The 17,124-nt window shown below is 54.7% G+C and overlaps 1 protein-coding gene across 5 annotated transcripts in view; it reads right to left on the bottom strand.

Moving 5' to 3' along the window:
* Window positions 1-17,124, bottom strand: part of Trappc9 (trafficking protein particle complex subunit 9) — a 533,127-nt gene that overhangs the window by 454,513 nt on the left and 61,490 nt on the right. For 4 of the 5 annotated variants that reach the window (XM_047546065.1, XM_047546081.1, XM_047546100.1 and 1 more), the window contains one exon: window positions 16,318-16,461. The exons of the other annotated variant lie outside the window; for it this stretch is intronic. In XM_047546065.1, coding sequence (XP_047402021.1) covers window positions 16,318-16,461 — 144 coding nt within the window. The remainder of the gene's footprint in view (window positions 1-16,317; window positions 16,462-17,124) is intronic. 5 annotated transcript variants of the gene reach the window in all.

The raw sequence follows: 17,124 nt of genomic DNA, 5'->3' as shown, positions 1-17,124 counted from the left end.
CTGCAGCACAGTCGGACGGGCCCAAGGTCGCCTCCCGTCCTGAGGGATCCAGTGCAGCACTCGACCTGGGAGACATGGAGGGTACACAAGAGAGCTTCCCGCCCGTGCACTCTGTGTCTGGAAGACGCGGAGAACCCACACTCCCGCCAAGCCCAGAGGGCGGACGAGAACACTCCCGACACAAACCCCAGCCACTTCAAATGGAAATAAAAGGAACAGACAACTTCACGTTTTTGTCTTTTTTTTTTTTTTTTTTTTTTTTTTTTTTACTTGTAAGAAGAGAGTTTTATTGAGAGGATTTGTTTTCTAAGAAACAGGGTGATTATGGTGGAAATTATAGTTCTTTTTAATTCTTTCAGAAAATAAAAATATATACTAGTCAGGTTAGAATGTTTTTGTTGACTCTAATACCTCATAGTTTTATAATCTAATCTCAATGATATTTTTCTTCTATAACATGCAATTAATAGTTTTGTTATGTTTATTAAATTATTTTAAATATATTTTATATAGTTTATAATCATGATTTTTAAGCTAGTACATTCTTTTTTGGGGGGCGGGGGGTACCGGGGATTGAACTCAGGGGCACTCAACTACTGAGCCACATCCCCAGTCCTATTTTGTATTTTATTTAGAGTCAGGGTCTCACTGAGTTGCTTAGCACCTCACTTTTGCTGAGGCTGGTTTTGAGTGATCCTCCTGCCTCAGCCTCCCAAGCTATTACAGGTGTGTACCACCACACTCAGCTTAGGCTAGTATAATCTTTAAAAAAATTTTTTATGTTATTTGTTCTAATTAGTTGTACATGAGAGTAGAATGCATTTATACATTTTGATAGATCATACATAAATGGAGTGTAAACTCTCATTTTTCCGATTATACATACTGTAGGATCACATGGTCATGCAGTCATACATGTACATGAGGCAATAGTGTCTGTTTCACTCTACTATTCTTCCTTCCCCCATTCCCCTTCCCCTCCCTTCATTCACCTCTACCTAATATAAAGTAACTCTATTCTTTCCTATCCCCCACCCCGTTATTGTGAATTAGCTTCCGCATATCAGAGAATACATTTAGTCTTTGGTTTTTCAGGTTTGGCTTATTTCACTTATCATGATATTCTCTAACTCCATTCATTTACCAGCAAATGCCAGAATTTCATTCTTCTTTAAAGCTGAGTAATATTCCATCACGTGTGTGTGTGTATATATATGTGTGTGTGTGTGTGTATATATATATATATATATATATATATATATATATATATATATATATGAGAGAGATATATATATCTCACAGTTTCTTTATCCATTCATCTGTTGAAGGGCATCTAGGTTGATTCCATAGTTTAGCTATTGTGAACTGAGCTGCTATAAACATTGATGTGGCTGCGTCAATGTAGTATGCTGATTTTAAGTCATTTGGGTATAAACCGAGAAGTGGGATAGCTGGGTCACATAGTGGGTCCATTCCAAGTTTTCTGAGGAATCTCCACACTGCTTTCCAGAGTGGTTGCACCAATCTACAGTCCCACCAACAACGTATGAGTGTGTCTTTTTCCCCAGATCCTCACCAACATTTGTTGTTGCTTGCATTCTTGATAATTGCCATTCTGATTGTCGTGAGATGAAATCTTAGAGTAATTGCTAGAGATGTTGAACATTTTTTCATATATTTATTGAACGTTTTCTTCTCTTCACAGCATAATTCATGGTCACTCAGAAAGCATCACATGATGTCAGATCAATGTTCTGACATCACACAGGGAAGTAGGGCAAAATTATCTTTCCGATTATTCCAGTATAACCCATCCAAAGCTATTAGTATGGACTTTCCAGGAAGAAAACAAAAAGTTGCACCAGGTGCTAATAAGTAAAATATCAAATATGCTAGACAAGAAAAAAAAAGAAGCGCATTTTATCAATGGTGATTTATCTTCCACTTCCTGAAAATGGACTTGAGATTCACACCAGAAATTAAAACCATCAGCACCGTGTGCACTTAGCCTAGCTGCAACAACAGTTCCAGGGCCCTCCTGTGGAGCTGCGTCAGCGTCAGCGCAGCGTGTGCTCTGGAGGCAGAAGGGGCTGGGCATCTCTGTTGGGGGCTTGGTCACAAGCGCATCACCCAAGGCTGTGCTCCTCTGGCCCCTACCAGCTCCTCTGCTTCAGTGCTGCTCCTGGCCAGGTGCATGTTTGGTGCAGAAGCAAAGGCACCAGCCTTCCCCAGGACCACCATGGCAGAGGTCAGAGGTGCTGGGAACAAGGCAGGGCTTCCAGCCATCCCTGCAGGGTCCAGCTTAGCCTGGTGGGGCCCAACCACCTGCCCACCTTCAGCCTTCAAGACCAAGCAGCAGACACCAAAATAAGCGCTGCAGAGAGCCTAGTCGCCAGCCCCGCGAGTGGCATCCACGTGTGCAGATGTATTTACTATGCTCTGACAAAGACCAAACTCTAGACAGGCTCCTGTAGGCCCTGCTCAACAAGGCCTCTTCCATGGGCCCTGCCTCAGTGCGCCTCGCCCAGTTTTGGCAAGAATGCTGTGAACTCACTGGGCGCAGTGGCACATGCCTGTCATCCCGGCAGCTCGGGAGGCTGAGGCAAGAGGATCGCGAGTTCAAAGCCAGCCTCTTAAAAGCAAGGTGCTAAGCAACTCAGGGAGACCCTGTCTCTAAATAAGATATGGAATAGGGCTGGGGATGTGGCTCTGTGACCAAGTGGCCCTGAGTTCAATCCCCAGTACCCCCAAAAGAAGCAAAAAAAAAAAAAAAAAAAAAAAAGCAAAGAAAAGAATGCTGTGAGCTCACCGTGGTCATATCTCCCAGCCTTGCTGTCCCCACCAGGCCAGTTAGCAAGAGTCCCTCTCACATGCTGACCCCTCACTCTGCCTGGGACTACGAAGCCTCCCTTGTGCTGCATTTAGAGGGCAGCCTTCCTCGCCTGAGTGTCACACACCTCCTTCTGAACGGAGGGGTATCTCCTAAACCCTGATACGGCCTCGTCACCATGGGCAAGCTGGTACTTCTTTTCCCTCAACAGAGTTCTCTGTGCATCAGAGGCTATCTTTCTTCAGATACAAACACTCACCGCTGCCCTCCAGGCAGAGGCCCTAAGCTAGCAAGAACCATGGGCCATGCAGCTGCCAAGAAGCACTGGCTCTCTTGGCAGCTGACCTACATGCTGGTCAGGACGTGCTCGGCAGTGGGTCCTCCTCTGTTAGCCGCAGGGAGGCCGAGGGTCCTGCCACTCACGGTGGGAGTCGCACCGGTCACAGGACCTGGAGGATCCATCTCTGGTTTTCCGTGGCCACCTGAGCACAGGACGAGGGCTGGGGCCAGAGGTGTGGGTAGTCTTAGGCCCACGGCCAGGACTGCATCCGCCCGTGAGTGTTCATTCCCACTTTACAGAGGCTTGTCCCCAGTGGGCGCTGTCACGAAGTCAGGAGCAGAGCCCAGGTATGGACGCTGACCACAGTGACTCTCCCACTTGACACACCCTCTGGAGACCACCTCTCCCCTCGCTTCTGTCCCCTCCGCACGCCTGGTGAGTCTGCTCATCCTTTGAGGCCCCCCTGGAGCACCGAGCGCCTGCCGAGGCTCCAGCAGCCCCACAGGCAGGAGCCGGGGCGGGTCAGTCACCTCATCCTTACAAATGTGACATGGTCATCCCAGGAGAATGCGACTTAAATACACCTTCCAACACATCTCCCAGCACCCCGTTCCAGTCACACACCACCCCAGGTCCCCAGGCAGCATTTCCTGTGTGGTCCCTGGTCCTTACCACACTCACTCAGTCTCCCATAGTTACTGAGCACCTTCACTGTTTCAGGGGCCATGAATATAATGTGACAAAGCAGTCATGGCTCTCCTCGAAAACACATTCTGGTTGGGGAGGTCAGACATCCAAGAATTAAATCACGGTACGTTTACTGGGAAGCAGAAGACCACAGAAAAAAAGGCTGGAAGCTGGTTCTGAATGGACTAAATTCAAGTTGCCACCCAGGTATAAAACTGGAGAGGACGGGGGGCAGTTTTGTTCCTGACCCTGAAGCCAGGGTGGGAGTTCTGAGGGGGAGATATATGCATGTGACTCACACTGGATGCTGTCCCCAGGGGAAAGCGCAACAGAGCCCAGGAGCCAGGACCAAGTCCTAAGGACACACAGCACTTGGAGCTCAGGTGGACAGGGTCCAGAGGGATTCAAAGGAACACAAGGCTACTTGGTGCTGGAAAGCTTGGAGCAGGAGCAGGGCTCCGGCCAGCCACAGGACAGGACTGCACCTCCAGGACCCATCAGCAGAAGCACATCTTCTACCTAGAGGCAGCGTCAGACCCCAGGCTGAGGGCTTGTCCCCAAGACTGCCCCACTTCAGATGCCAACTGCAGGTGGGAGGTTGCTGCCCACACTCGGCCCAGCCGACTACACATCAGGAGCTCCTCGGTCCCCACTGATGTGCAGAGCAGCTCCCAGAACTCAGGGAGAAGCTTCAATTGCGTTTACCCATTTATCCTGAACGACAGCGCAAAGGCTCCTGATGAGCACCGGATGAAGAGATGCAGAGGCAAGAGGCATGGAGGGGCTCAGGGTGCGGGGCCAGCGCACATGGCCTCCTACACGCCACCCCCAGGCACCTCTATGTACTTAGCCCTCAGGAGGCTCCTGCACCCTGTTCTTCTGGGGTTTGTGGGTGTTTTATTAGGTGGGCGTTACCGATGGAATCACTGGCCACTGATGACCAGTGCTTTGTTAAGGTCCTCTCCCCTCCTGGACACAGATGCAGCTGATAGTCCTGCCTCCATCTTTCTGGTGACCTGTCCCCATCCTGAGACTACTGAGGGGCCCTGCCACCAGACACCTGGAAAGCAGACCAAAGACAATTATCCCAGAGATTCCGAGGGTTCTAGGAGCCCAGGGCCAGAAACCATGGCAGAAAGCAGATAGGACACTTCTTACCACAACATCACAGGGACACTGCCCCTCCTTAAAACGGTTTCACCAAGTACTCTTCACATGCCAGAGAAGCACACAACTCGGCAGCTTTTAGTAAGCGTAGAGTCAGGCTGCCATTGCCACAGCCAAGGTGCACGCCATTCCAGGCCAAAAAAATCATCTGCTGGTTTCGTGTCCATGCCCACCGCCACCTCCAGCCCCAGCAACCACCACTTGTTTCCCGGGCCATCTGGGCATTTCTCATGAAGAGCCATGCACGACACAGCCTCCGCTCCTGGCTGCTTCTGGTGAGCAGCGCTGAGGAGCACGGGGGCGTACCCCGCGGCCTGTCCCCGCCCCGGCTGACCGGCACACTGCTGCACTGACACAATCCCTCCGCCGTCAGCAGCTCCAGCACAGCCGGCAGGCCCTCGCCAGGGCCATCCTGGATAACCACCACGAAGACGCACGCACACTCTCAGTGGGACTGCGCGCGTGTGTTCCGGGAGACCTAAGAAGCACTCACTGTTCCTGGGTCGATGTGACACAGTGAAACTCTTTAAGAAATAGCCAAACCTTGTTCAAAACAACCGCACCTTCTCAGAGCCCCGGGGAGATGAACGGTGCTCTCCGGGGCTTGGTGTCTCCTTCCAAGGCAGGCATTCCAGCCGGTGGGGAGTGTTTCCAGCATGCAGTCCCCAGATGACCAATATGCTGAATGTATTTTCAGGTGCCGACCAGCCGTCACATGATCTCTCTGGTGAAACGTCCATTCACATCCTTTCTCCATCTTTCTAGTCAGGTTGTCTTCTTATTGATGAGCTGTAAGAGTTCTTCACATATTCTGCATGCAAGTCTTCATCAGACATTTGATTTACAAATACCTTCTCCCAGTCTGTGGCTTATATTTTCACTTTCTTAATGGAGTCTTTCAAAGACAAAAGTTTTGATTTGGATGACGATCAACTGACCAACTTTCACTGTCACGGTTGTGTTTTTGGAGTCCTAGAACGATGCCTAACCTACAGTCACACAGATTTTCTTCTATACTTCCTTCCAAAAGTTTTACAATGTGAGCTCTTACATTGAGGTCTGCAACCATTCTTAGTTGATTTCCTATGTGGTGTAGGTACGGGTCTAATTCACCTTTCTGCATGCAGAATGACTAGTAGGAGCTGCTTGTGGGTCTTTTCATATGGAGTTGGAAAACTTGTGTCTAAAAACTAATAGAATCTCACCATCTCACTGTTAAACCCATTTTCAAAGAATATACATAAAATCTCCAGTTGCCAATGGAGGTACCAGGAATCAACAATTAATATCACCTCTTTCCATTCCTTCAAATGTCTGCATGTCCACCCAATTCTAAGTGCCCTGTTACATGCTGTTTAAATTGTTTATGCCATTAGTGAGCAGTTCCTGAACAATACTCCTGGCCAGAGACTAGGCTGTAGGGATGCGATGAAGATAGGCACAATCCTGCTGCAGAAGCGGGGGCAAAGGCCCACAGGCAATTGTGACAGAAGGAGACACAGGAGAGGAAGGGTGCCAACACAGCACAGGAGCCCCACACTCCCAACCCAGAGATGTGCAGGCGGAGGGATGAGCAGCAGGAGACAGGCAGGAACAGGAAGGAGTCAGGCTCTGTGGCTTACAACTCCAGGAGGAAGCTCCTAGGGAAATGGCAAGGAAGGGGTGGTCAGGAAGAGAGCCAGGAACAGGCTGGCCCAGGGGGGACTGGGTGCTGAAGCAGGGAGCGGAATGGAGAAGCTGAGAGCGGCTGACGGCCACCACTCCCCGCGCCCCAGCTCTGGGGGGCTAGAGATGGTGATGCTCTCACGCAGCAGCCTCAACTTCAGTGAGCTACAGTTTGCGGAGACGCCCGCACACCCAGACCCACACTGCAGGGACAGGCGAACATGGTGGGCGGGCGGCCCAGGTGCTCTAGACGGTCCTAGGAGAAGGTGGGGAGCCTGACCCCATCAGGAGTGTTGAGTTGGTCTGAGTCTCTGCAACAGGCCCTACCACAGGGTCCTTGTCCTCTGGAGCTGACCCGCTCCTAGGAGATCTAATGATAAACAGAGGAGCAAGTAAATGGCTGACCATGAGGAAGCGGAGAGGCACTCTACCCGGAGTGGCCTGAGGACCGCCAGGTCACATCTGGGGCCACCGGGGGGCGCGCCACCACTTGCAGTGCCTGAAAACTCAGTCTTGCAGGCAGCAGTGAAAGGAGGCTGCTGGTTCAGACGCCGAGCAACCCAGGGCACTGAAGTGGTGGACGGCCCAGGCCTCAGCGTGGGCGCCACTCCCAGCTTCTGCTCTCACGGGACACGGGGGAGCCTTGCTCCCTGGCCTCATGCCTCTCCTCCGAACCTGTGGGGGAAGGAGAGCCCTTCCTCCCCGGGGCTCAAACCCAGCCCCTCACTCAGCCTCGCCCTCCCTGACTGGCCCAGCTTCGGAGACCGTTTATCAAGAGAGGGATCTTGGGACGGCCATAAAGGATGGGTCCATTGCTCCAAAACTGCCCACCTGGGAGGAAAGCCAGCCCACATTTGAAAAAGGCAAGGCAGAGGGTGGGCACTGAGGAAGCAGCCGAGAAACCCCCGCACGGTGGGGGCATGAGAAGGGCAGGCCAGTGGGGGAAGGATGGTGTGGGCCGGGAGAGGGCAGTACCGAGAGGGAGGCGCTGCGCAGCCCCCAAGAGGCTGCCAGTGCAGCCAGGCCCAGCGAGCCCCACGCCACCCTGTGAGTTCGCGCACGTCATCTGGAGCTAACCCTCCCTCAGGTAAACATACCTCTCAGGGTTCCAGCAACAGCTTCGAATTTCAGACCATGCCAAGGAGATCTATCCTACAATGTCTAAAACAGATGGTCCCGATAGAGCAGCTTCAGCCTGGGTCAACGGCAGTGCTATGGGGAGCCGTCCTGACCCACAAGCCCGCCATCCAGGTCTGGTGCGGCACAGACACCTCTACGTTCAGCTGCATCTGTGCCCCAGGTGGGTCAGCAGCTGCATTTTGTCCTGCAGAACTTGGTCACCTTGGGCAAAATAGTTAATCAGCATCACAGAGCATTCGGCCCTCACCTGGCATCACGGCCAGGACGCTACCCCCACCCAACCCAACCCACCCACATCTAGTGAAAATCACATGCGGCAAGAGATAGGGAGGCACCGGAAGACCTGAAAAGAGCTTCACATGAGAGCTATGACTGGTAAACAGACACAAAGAAAAGGGGTCCAACCCGACGTCACCAAGAACACAGTAAGGCCACATTCTGTACACACGGAGTCAGCCACGCTGCTGCCAGAGGCAATGGGCAGACGGGGCTCAGCGGCAACAGGAATGCCCCTGGCTGCCCAGAAGCCCCCAGAGAACCCTCCCTGCTGAGGAGTTGGGACCTGAAACGCAGCAGCAGCACAGTATCAAACACAGTAGCAAAACCACCCAAAGCACAGAGCACAGGAAAGGCGCTGATGTTCACACACAACAAGGAGGGTGCCACTGTGCACCGCCAGCGTGGACAGGGCCGCTTGCAGTGTGGGTGTTTAAAACCAGCTGAAGGGACAGGGACACAGGTCTGCGAATGCAGAGAGGCAAGTGTATGTTTTAATATGGCATTTAAGGGCCTGGGACTGAGAGGGAGCAAAGTGACAAGAAGACCAGGGACCAAGCCCCAAAGCCAGTGCCCCACACACAGAAATCAGTGGAAGAGGACTCGGCAGGGAGGCCAGGCAGGAGCCACCGTGGTGTGATGGCAGCTGAGGAAAGGAAGGAAGACCATGGAGGACGTGCTGGGGAAGGAGAAGAGCTGGAGGAGAGGAAAGGACTTGCTTTGGAAACTGGTCGCTGTGGCATGTACACAGGGGCCTGAGACAGACCTGGGACGGGAGGGAAGCAGACACATCCTCCAGCATGTGCGAATTTAAAAGGGGGCACGCACACGGCACTCTGCAGAGGAGGTTTTCTGTCCAGTGTGGCAGGAGGCCGTGGTGGTTTTGTGCATCTGCACACACAGAACAGCCCGGTGCACCTGGGGAGGAGCGGGCAGCAGAAGAGTGCTGTGCCAGTCTGCTTCCTGCCTGGTGCCACCCTCCAGGCAGTGTGCTAACCGGACACGTGAGTCCCACAGTTCCATTCCAGCAGTGTCCCGTCAAGTACAGGCCCATGCGGAACGTGGGGGTGGTGCGAGGAGGTAAAGAAAGCTGAAGAAGGTGACCAGCTGAACCCACTCCCGGGTGGCTGTCTCGGGCCACTGCGGGCACAGACCACAAAGCCATCTCTGCAGTGACAAGGCCACGATCCTGCTCAGTCTCAGCACGTGGCGTCGGGTCACTGGCACTTACTGAGAAGAAGTGAGCTCCACCTGAGCAACAGTCTCAGTCTGGCCAGCGGTCCTTGGCAGAACTGCCCTCTCAAATGGCAGCATGGCCACCACACGCAGGTGTGCCCTGAAGAGGCAGACTTAGAAGGATGGGTGGCAGCTGCTGAGGACAGGTGGGTAGCACTGCCCCCAGCAGTTTTCATCACGAGTGAAAACAGCCAATAAATTTGGCTCAGAAAATGCCTTTTCCTGAAGCAGCACACTGCCTGCTTTCCAAAGGGCTGCAGGGCGTCCTCCCCTCCTGCGCACGGCACGCGTCTCTGCCGTGTCCACCACGGTCAAGATCAGCACCCAGGCCAAGGGGCCCCAGGCAAGCCCCATCAGCCCCTCATCTAACCTCCGAAATGGTCGCCACCATGCAACTGCAATAGTCAAGGAGCACTAGGGTAATTATCCAAGGGCAGGTGCCCGGGCAGGCTGCCAAGGGAGAGTCGGCATGGCACGGAAGGCTGCTCACAGCCTCAGGGGGGAAGGACGGGCTACAGTCCAGGCACGGAAGGAACCTCCCTGCAGGTGGAGCAGTCGCTGGCTCCAGGCACGTAACGCAGCCATAAATACCGGGGCAGGGGGACAGGGAAGGGGACTGAGAGAGAGACAGCAGGCTGGACATCAGGGAAGCCAGGGGACAGGACAGGCGACTGAGACACAGCAGGCTGGAGAGGAGGCAGGCAAGGTGTGGAGAAGCCTGCAAGCCTCAGCGAGGAGCCAGGTGAAGCCAGGAACGGCCCTACCTGAGGGCAGGATACCATCTGACAGTGTGAAGGAAACTCTGAGGGCTGAAGGGGAGGCTCCTGCTGAAGAAAGGGCACCCAACCGGAGCAAAACGGGGGCCCCAGGACAGGCCCCAGGCTTCAGCAGGCATCCTGAATGCAGAGAGGACAGCACGGAAGACTCACTGCCAGGGCTGGGGCTTCTCGCTGAGCTTGAGAAAAGAGAGGCAGGGCCTGCAGGGAGCACCACGGACTCTGCTGGCTGCCAACCCAAGGGCCATCCCCAGCCGGCACACGCATGGCAAAGCAGGAGACGTGCCCGACTTCTCTGGCTTGGCAGGATGTGCTCAAGGACCATCCGTGTCACAACGAGCATCAGCGCTCGGCGTGTGGAGATGCAGGAACAAACCCGTGAGTCTATGAATGTGCACTAGGTGGTTGGCTCACCACTGGTGTGTGCGCTGTTTTTCAACAAGTGAGAAAACCACTTGAGTGAGCTCTTCAGTCTCCCACAGGCTCGGGTCACAACTCTGCTCCGGAGGCTCCAGAGGCTTCACCTGCCACCCGCTGTCAGACACCGACAGGTGCCGGGGCACAGAGAAGCCGGGGAACGAGGGTGTGCAAAACATGCTGTAAGTCACTGGGCCATTATTTCATTTCTCCTCCCACTAATGTGTCCAGACACCTGGTGGAATCCCCAGCCGAGGAGGACAGGGGCTGAGCAGCCCCGACCCTGACATCGTGCCTGTGTCTGCCCACCCCTGCAGACAGCTTGGGGAGGAGGCCAGCAAAGCTCAAGTTCCCTGGGCCCTCGAGTACCACAGGAAACCCAGTGAGGGGCACGCTACGGGCGCAGGCCTCTGTGCCACTGCACTGAGCCATGCCCCAGCACTGCCTCTGAGCCGCAGGTTCGTGGCAAGGCAGTGGGCAGACCCGTGGAGGCAGAAATGGCACATGCCAAATCAGCAGCTGCCTGATCACTGCCCAGAGACGACTTCCCAGGTGCCGCCCTGCCCTTCCCTGGACCCTCCTTTCTTCTGGCTCCCACTCAGCATGCCATCATTAAGGCTTAGGAACTCAAATCCTAAGTCAGCCATATTGGGCAACAGTACACGTCTACTCGCCCTCTGGGATCATCCTGCTGTTCCCTTTCTCTTGGGGTCCTTTTATAGTACCTGGCTCGAAAGAACCACCACACTCTGACTGAAGAGCCACTTCCAAGTCCCAGGAGAGCCTCGCCACCTCAAGACACCCACAAGCACCTGCAGGGTGTCACCTCCACCCTTCATACGACACTGCAGGCAGACAAACCTGGGCTGGGGGAGTTTCACTTCCCAGAGTTCCCTGCAAAAGGAAGCCAGCAGACTTCCTCCACGTCCCCATAAGGGCAGCCCAAGCAGACACATGGAATTCCACCTGCACCCAAGAGCAGAAGCACGGAGGCACCAAGGGACCGTCCCAAGGACAGAGTTCTCTGAAATAAGGCAGGCCCTCCACGGACGGGTGGGGCTCTGAGGGCAGCAGAGCCCTGGCAACAAGAGGGGAGCACTGCCATCACAAGGGGACACCTGCAGGGACAGTGCAGCGTGCGGGGAGGCTGCGGGGGGAGCACCACTGTGCCTGGAGCACCGCCAGGAACGTAGCAGCCGGAGCAGCAAGGGGCACAGGGAGGCCAGAGAGGGTGTGGCCGTAGTCACTGAAACCCGAGGCCCCCACAAAGGGAGCGGGGTTCAAGAGACCCTTGCCTCACGGGCAGGCCAGGATGGCATGCACAGCCATGAGGTTAAGAGGATGACAGCTCCGTAAATCCACTACCGCAATGCCGGGGAGGCCCTGCACCTGCACAGGTGGGCAGGAAATCTGCACCAACATGGCCCTGTACCAGTGAAACCTACGGCAGCTGCACTTCCAAAGAAAATGCCATGAGTCCTCGAGTCCAAACTTCTTCCTGGCAAAAAGGACCAAAGCCCTGGGAGCTCAGAGCCTGGTAGCGTGAAGAGCGGCCTCCTGACCTGTCTGGAACATCAGAGGCACACACACAGGGAGGGACAGGCGAGGAGCCCCTGGGGGCTGCCTCCACTGCCAGCAGCCAGCAGGGGCACGTCTTTGGCCTCTCCTCTACGCTGCTCTCCATTCCAGCTCCCTTTCAGTGCAGGCATGTTTAGAAATGTTGATTATCCAGCCTGCAAGAGGTGCCCCGAGCTCTTCAGGGGAAAGGCCCAAGCACCCACCATTAGAATAAATCAAAATCCCATCATTAAAAATAACACCGCACACAGGAGTTTCCACATCCCACTGGAGACCCAGGAGGGCTCTAGCTCCTGACCTGAGGGCCGCTAATCAGAGGTGAGGGGCGGGGAGGCCCTCCCAGTCCTCCCGCCCTCTGTCCTCCTTCAGAGACTCCAATTAACCAGCGACATCACTCTGAGCCTCTCAGCAGACAGTATTTTGTCCAACAATGTCAAACGCCCAGGTTCTCCTCTCCCTAACCAACACGCCTTTCAATCTCTAGTTGGTAAGACCTCCAGCAAGCTTCGTGAGACTATCAGCATTTTATGGGCAAACAAATCTTTCTGTCACCTAAACACGTACAGCCAGGACCCCATCCTTCACTCCAGAGTCAAGGAAGGAGCCCACAGGAATAAAGACCACACACGCACACTGGTTCCATTCTCTGTGTCCTCGCTGGGAGTTAGCCACCCACCAAAAGAAAACCCCAGAAAGAGGGACACTGCTGTCCTGGTGACGGCCCTTCCCAGAGCTGCCTGGTGTGACCCTCAAAGAGCCTCCAGGCCTCCATCCAGGTCCAAATGCAGACAAAGCGTCTCCCCACACTAACTCTGGGAACACACAAAAAGAAAGAGCCTACGTGCTTCAAACTCGAGGCTTTGATTTTATGCTCCAGCACTTCCAGTAGATCTCAAAGGAAAAGAGAAAAAAGAAAGAAAAAGAAAAAAAGCTATTTTCAGGGTTCCATTGAGACACACATCAAGAAGAGATGGCAGCATACAGCACGGTGACCCCAGGACTCTGGCCACAGGTGCAATACTGCCCTGACCACCTGAGGGAGACAAGGAGTCTGCCCAGACCCTGACCCTCTGAGTTGACTGTATTTCAACCGGCCTTATTGAGACCGTAGGCAACTACAGACATGCTATTTCGACTTCATTCTGTTCAAATATTTCACATGCATAGACAGACCAGTAAAGCCTTCAACATGACCTATTATAAGACGCCTGGTTACCCACACACATGGCCCTTTTTGAAAGATCACAGAATAGGTTTAGAGACAAATCAGCAGGATGAGGAAACAAGAGGAGGAAATCATCACAATTCTGGGGCCCCGGCAGAATTCACACACGTGCTCACTGGAGGTTTCCTCTGAGTCCCAGCAAATACACACCTCCACTCACAGGCACAGGCCTTCTGTGGACAGCCGGTGACTGCCATCCATGGAGGGAAGCTGGTGAGCACCCCGGCAGGCTTGCCTACTCTGCTTTTCCTGTGGCCTCCCACGCGCCGGTGGACCATGAGCGTGGGAGGTGATGCTGCCAAGCTAAGCCAGGACAAAGGGCCATGTGTCTGGAGTGCAGAAGGTCAGGTTTATAGGGGACACACAGCATGGAGCGCATGGCTCCACTGAAGGACCCCACTCCACACCTGGCCACTTAACAACACCACACACTGCCCAGGTCCCGTGACCGCAGACCCCAATCCTTGAGAAACACCACATCCACAGAAACAGATGCTTCTGGAGCAGACGCAGGCCCTGGGCAGCACGCAGACCTAGCCACGTGAGAACAGCAAGAGAACGAAGAAGACCTTTCCTGGCCTGCCCGAAGTCAGGCCAGGAGGGGTCCTCACCAGGGTGAAGGCCCCAACGAGGAAGGAAGGCGTGTGCTGCTGAGGAGAGAGGCTCACGGGCCGCAGGGCGGGCCCGTGGTGTCAGCAGCACAGGAAGGACGCGGGGTACATGAGACCATACACATCTCAAAGTGACAAGGGGACAGTACCAAGAGAGAGCAGAGCCTCAGCCAAGGGAGAGGGCCAGGTCTTCAGGTCAGAGAGGGCAGGGAGTCCTGTGCTGCCTCTTCGGGTTGCTGGGTCTCAGGTGGGGTCATGAAATCAGGAGCAGGGAGAGCGAAGAGGCGACGATGCAAGCAGGGCCCCACCGCCCACGAGCAGCCACGCCTCTCAGCAGGAGCCGGGATCCAGACCCTATAGAGTCCCGAGAGCCAGATGCTCCCGGAGGCAGTGTCCATGTGTCCTTGCTGCTGGGCAGCTGGACCTGCCAGAATAGGGAAGCCAAGTGGTAACTCAAACGCAACACCGAGGGAAATGGAAATCGACCAGGCAGGCACACAGGAGTTGAGCTGTTGTCCGGAAAGCCACCGTCCCAGCAGTGAATCCCCCAGGTCACCAGAAGTCCTAAATAGAAAACAACAGCTACCCCACACCACGAGGGAGGCGCATGGTCACGGTAAGTGGTAAGCACTTTAAGAACGCTGGAGACGGAGGGGGACAGGTGGAGGAAGGAGAGGTCATTCAGGGTAGAAAAGGCCATGGAAGTCACTGCAGCAGATGGTCATCTTCAGATGAGGCCAGAGTCCAGCAGGGCCGAGACGAGGGCTCCACAACTGAGGGTCACAGCAGAAGGAGCACGTGGTGCTGCCCAGACAGCACTTCAGGCGGGAGGGACGTGGACTAATGTGCCTGGCCACTTCAACCCGCAACCGGGATTCTCAACCCCTCTGCTAAATGTGCTGTGGTTTCATGAAATGGCTACGACTGAAACCCCCCTCACACTTCAAGAAAGCGAGGCTGAGGAGGCAGGAGCCTCCCCTTCTGTGCAGGGCACCTGCACGTGGATTTCGGCACATCCTTTCTGAGGGCAATGCCACACAGTGCCCAAAGTGGGCCCTGTCTGCAGGGACTGGCACATCCAGGCCCCACAACTGCCCTGGCAGACACGCTCCCTGAGGCCCCCGAGGCTGGAGAAGACGGCTTCAATTCCAGGACAGGGACACTCAGGGGGAAGCAGTGGGCGGGGAGACAGGAAAATGGACAAGGGTGCACAGAGCTTGGCAAAGCCTGGGCAGGCCTCTCAAGCTCCCGAAACAGCAGTGAACACACAGCACTGCAGTGGACAATGGCACTGCTCAGTTACAACTCAGGGCGAGGAAGGGGGTGTCCAGCGGGAGAGCAGCGCCCCTCCAGAAGCCGGCCTCCCAGGTCACAGCCCCCCAGGGAGCTGCGTGCACACGTGCCCAGGAAGGGCATGAAGACACAGACCCTCAAAGATCTTGCTGTGGGACCATCACAGCGGCAGAGGTCCGTGGGTCAGCTGAAGCCACCCCTTAGCTGCTGAAGAGGATGACACCCACCTACAACCAACAGCTGGCCAGTGAGGGAGCAAGAGGCCTGGGTCAGCAGTGCAGGCCACCCCAGCCCTCAGCTCTCAACAGGCACCTGAGCAAGACCGGCCTCCCTTCCTCTCCACCTCAGAGGGTGCTGGTCCCAGGAGTCCTTCCTCATAAGCTCCCTGCACACGACCTCACAGCAGAAGACACTTCCCTGAAAATCCAGCCGGCAGCCTACGGGGACACGGAGGAGTCGGGGAGGCAGATGGGGAAGTCACTGGGATCCTCCTCTGACGCTGACTTTGAAGCACCTAGGGGCACCGGGGAGACATGCCACCGTCGCAAAATGAACAGATCACAACTGAACCCCAAAGCGCAGACGGCCCAGGAGCAGAGTGGGAAGAGGGACGGGAGGAGGCCCGCCGTGGAGTGTGGGCAAAGACCCACTCATCCCACGAGAGCAGCACGGGCAACCTCATGTTTGCTGGAAACAAGGACAGAAGGTCCCCTGGAAGGAGCAGCATCCAGAGGCACATGGACTAGGCCTCTGGCTGTTCTACTTCCCATCAAGGGAGGCCACAGGGGCCACAGGGTGAAACTCCCCGAGCATCCTTGGGAGCTGAGCCCTCCAGTACACAGGTGCCACACTTCAGCACTCACACTTGACACAAGGCGGGTGGCAGAAGGGAGTCCAAACAGGAGGAGAGGAGGTGGCAGAGGGCAGAGGGAAGGAGGCAGAGCGCAGAGCCCTGAGAGGTGTGGGAGCGAGGCGGAGCACTGGGGTCCTGGGCAGGGCAGGAGGACAGACCAAGGGCAGGGGCGGCTGGAGCCCACCCAGCAGCACCACACCACTAACCCAAACCCAGCGTCCAGGAGCTCCCTTCATGCGGCCACACCTGCTGCCTGGAAAAGAATCAGTCCACGCTGGCTCACCCTGGTCCGACAGGAAGTCCAGCATGGTCTGCAGGAGGAAGGACAGGTGCCTCACGGACAGCGCAGGGTTCCCCATCCTCCGGGAGGCATAGACCAGCTCGTGAAGCAGGCGCATCTGGACGGCAGCCCAGCCTCTGTGCGTGCCTGCAGCAAAGACCAAAGCATCGTCAAGGAAACTCGCGAATCTGTGAAGCCGGGCGGAAGGTGGCAAGACCCCAACTCTCCGATCAGAGGGTCACCGCACATACTCCCCCATGCCCACCGATTCTGGAGAAGAACCCTAAAGGGGCCCATTTTCCACACATGAAAATGTCTTATATTCTCTCCACACAAAGACACAATTTCAAAAGTATCTCTGAGATAATTCTAATAAACTTAGAATAAAACACTTCTCAATGGCATTGAGTTACAAACATATTTTCTCCAAAAAAAATCATATTTTATTCATTCATCTTATGTGGTGCTGAGGATCGAACCCAGTGCCTCTACTTGTGAGAGGCAAGCACTCTACCACTGAGCCATGATCCCAACCAAAAAAATGATATTTTGATGGGCTTTCATTATCAATAACCAAGGATATTAAGTTGAAAAGCTAGTATTTCTCTGAAGTGTAAGAAAAATACAGTAAAGTGGAGAAACTGGACAAAGAGGCTGTCAAGGAGCTTTTATGACTGCTCCCTTCCAAATCAGCTCAGCGAGCTTCAAACTGCAGCAAGAAATGCGGGCGCATGGCCAGCAGTGCAGCTCCTCGAGCCCAGCATCTGAGAGCCATTTACTCCATTTCTCTTTGCGAACCTAAGTATCCAC

This window comes from Sciurus carolinensis, chromosome 1 (genome assembly GCF_902686445.1).
Source record: "Sciurus carolinensis chromosome 1, mSciCar1.2, whole genome shotgun sequence".
NCBI lineage: Eukaryota > Metazoa > Chordata > Mammalia > Rodentia > Sciuridae > Sciurus > Sciurus carolinensis.
This window is presented reverse-complemented; position numbering and strand designations above follow the sequence as displayed.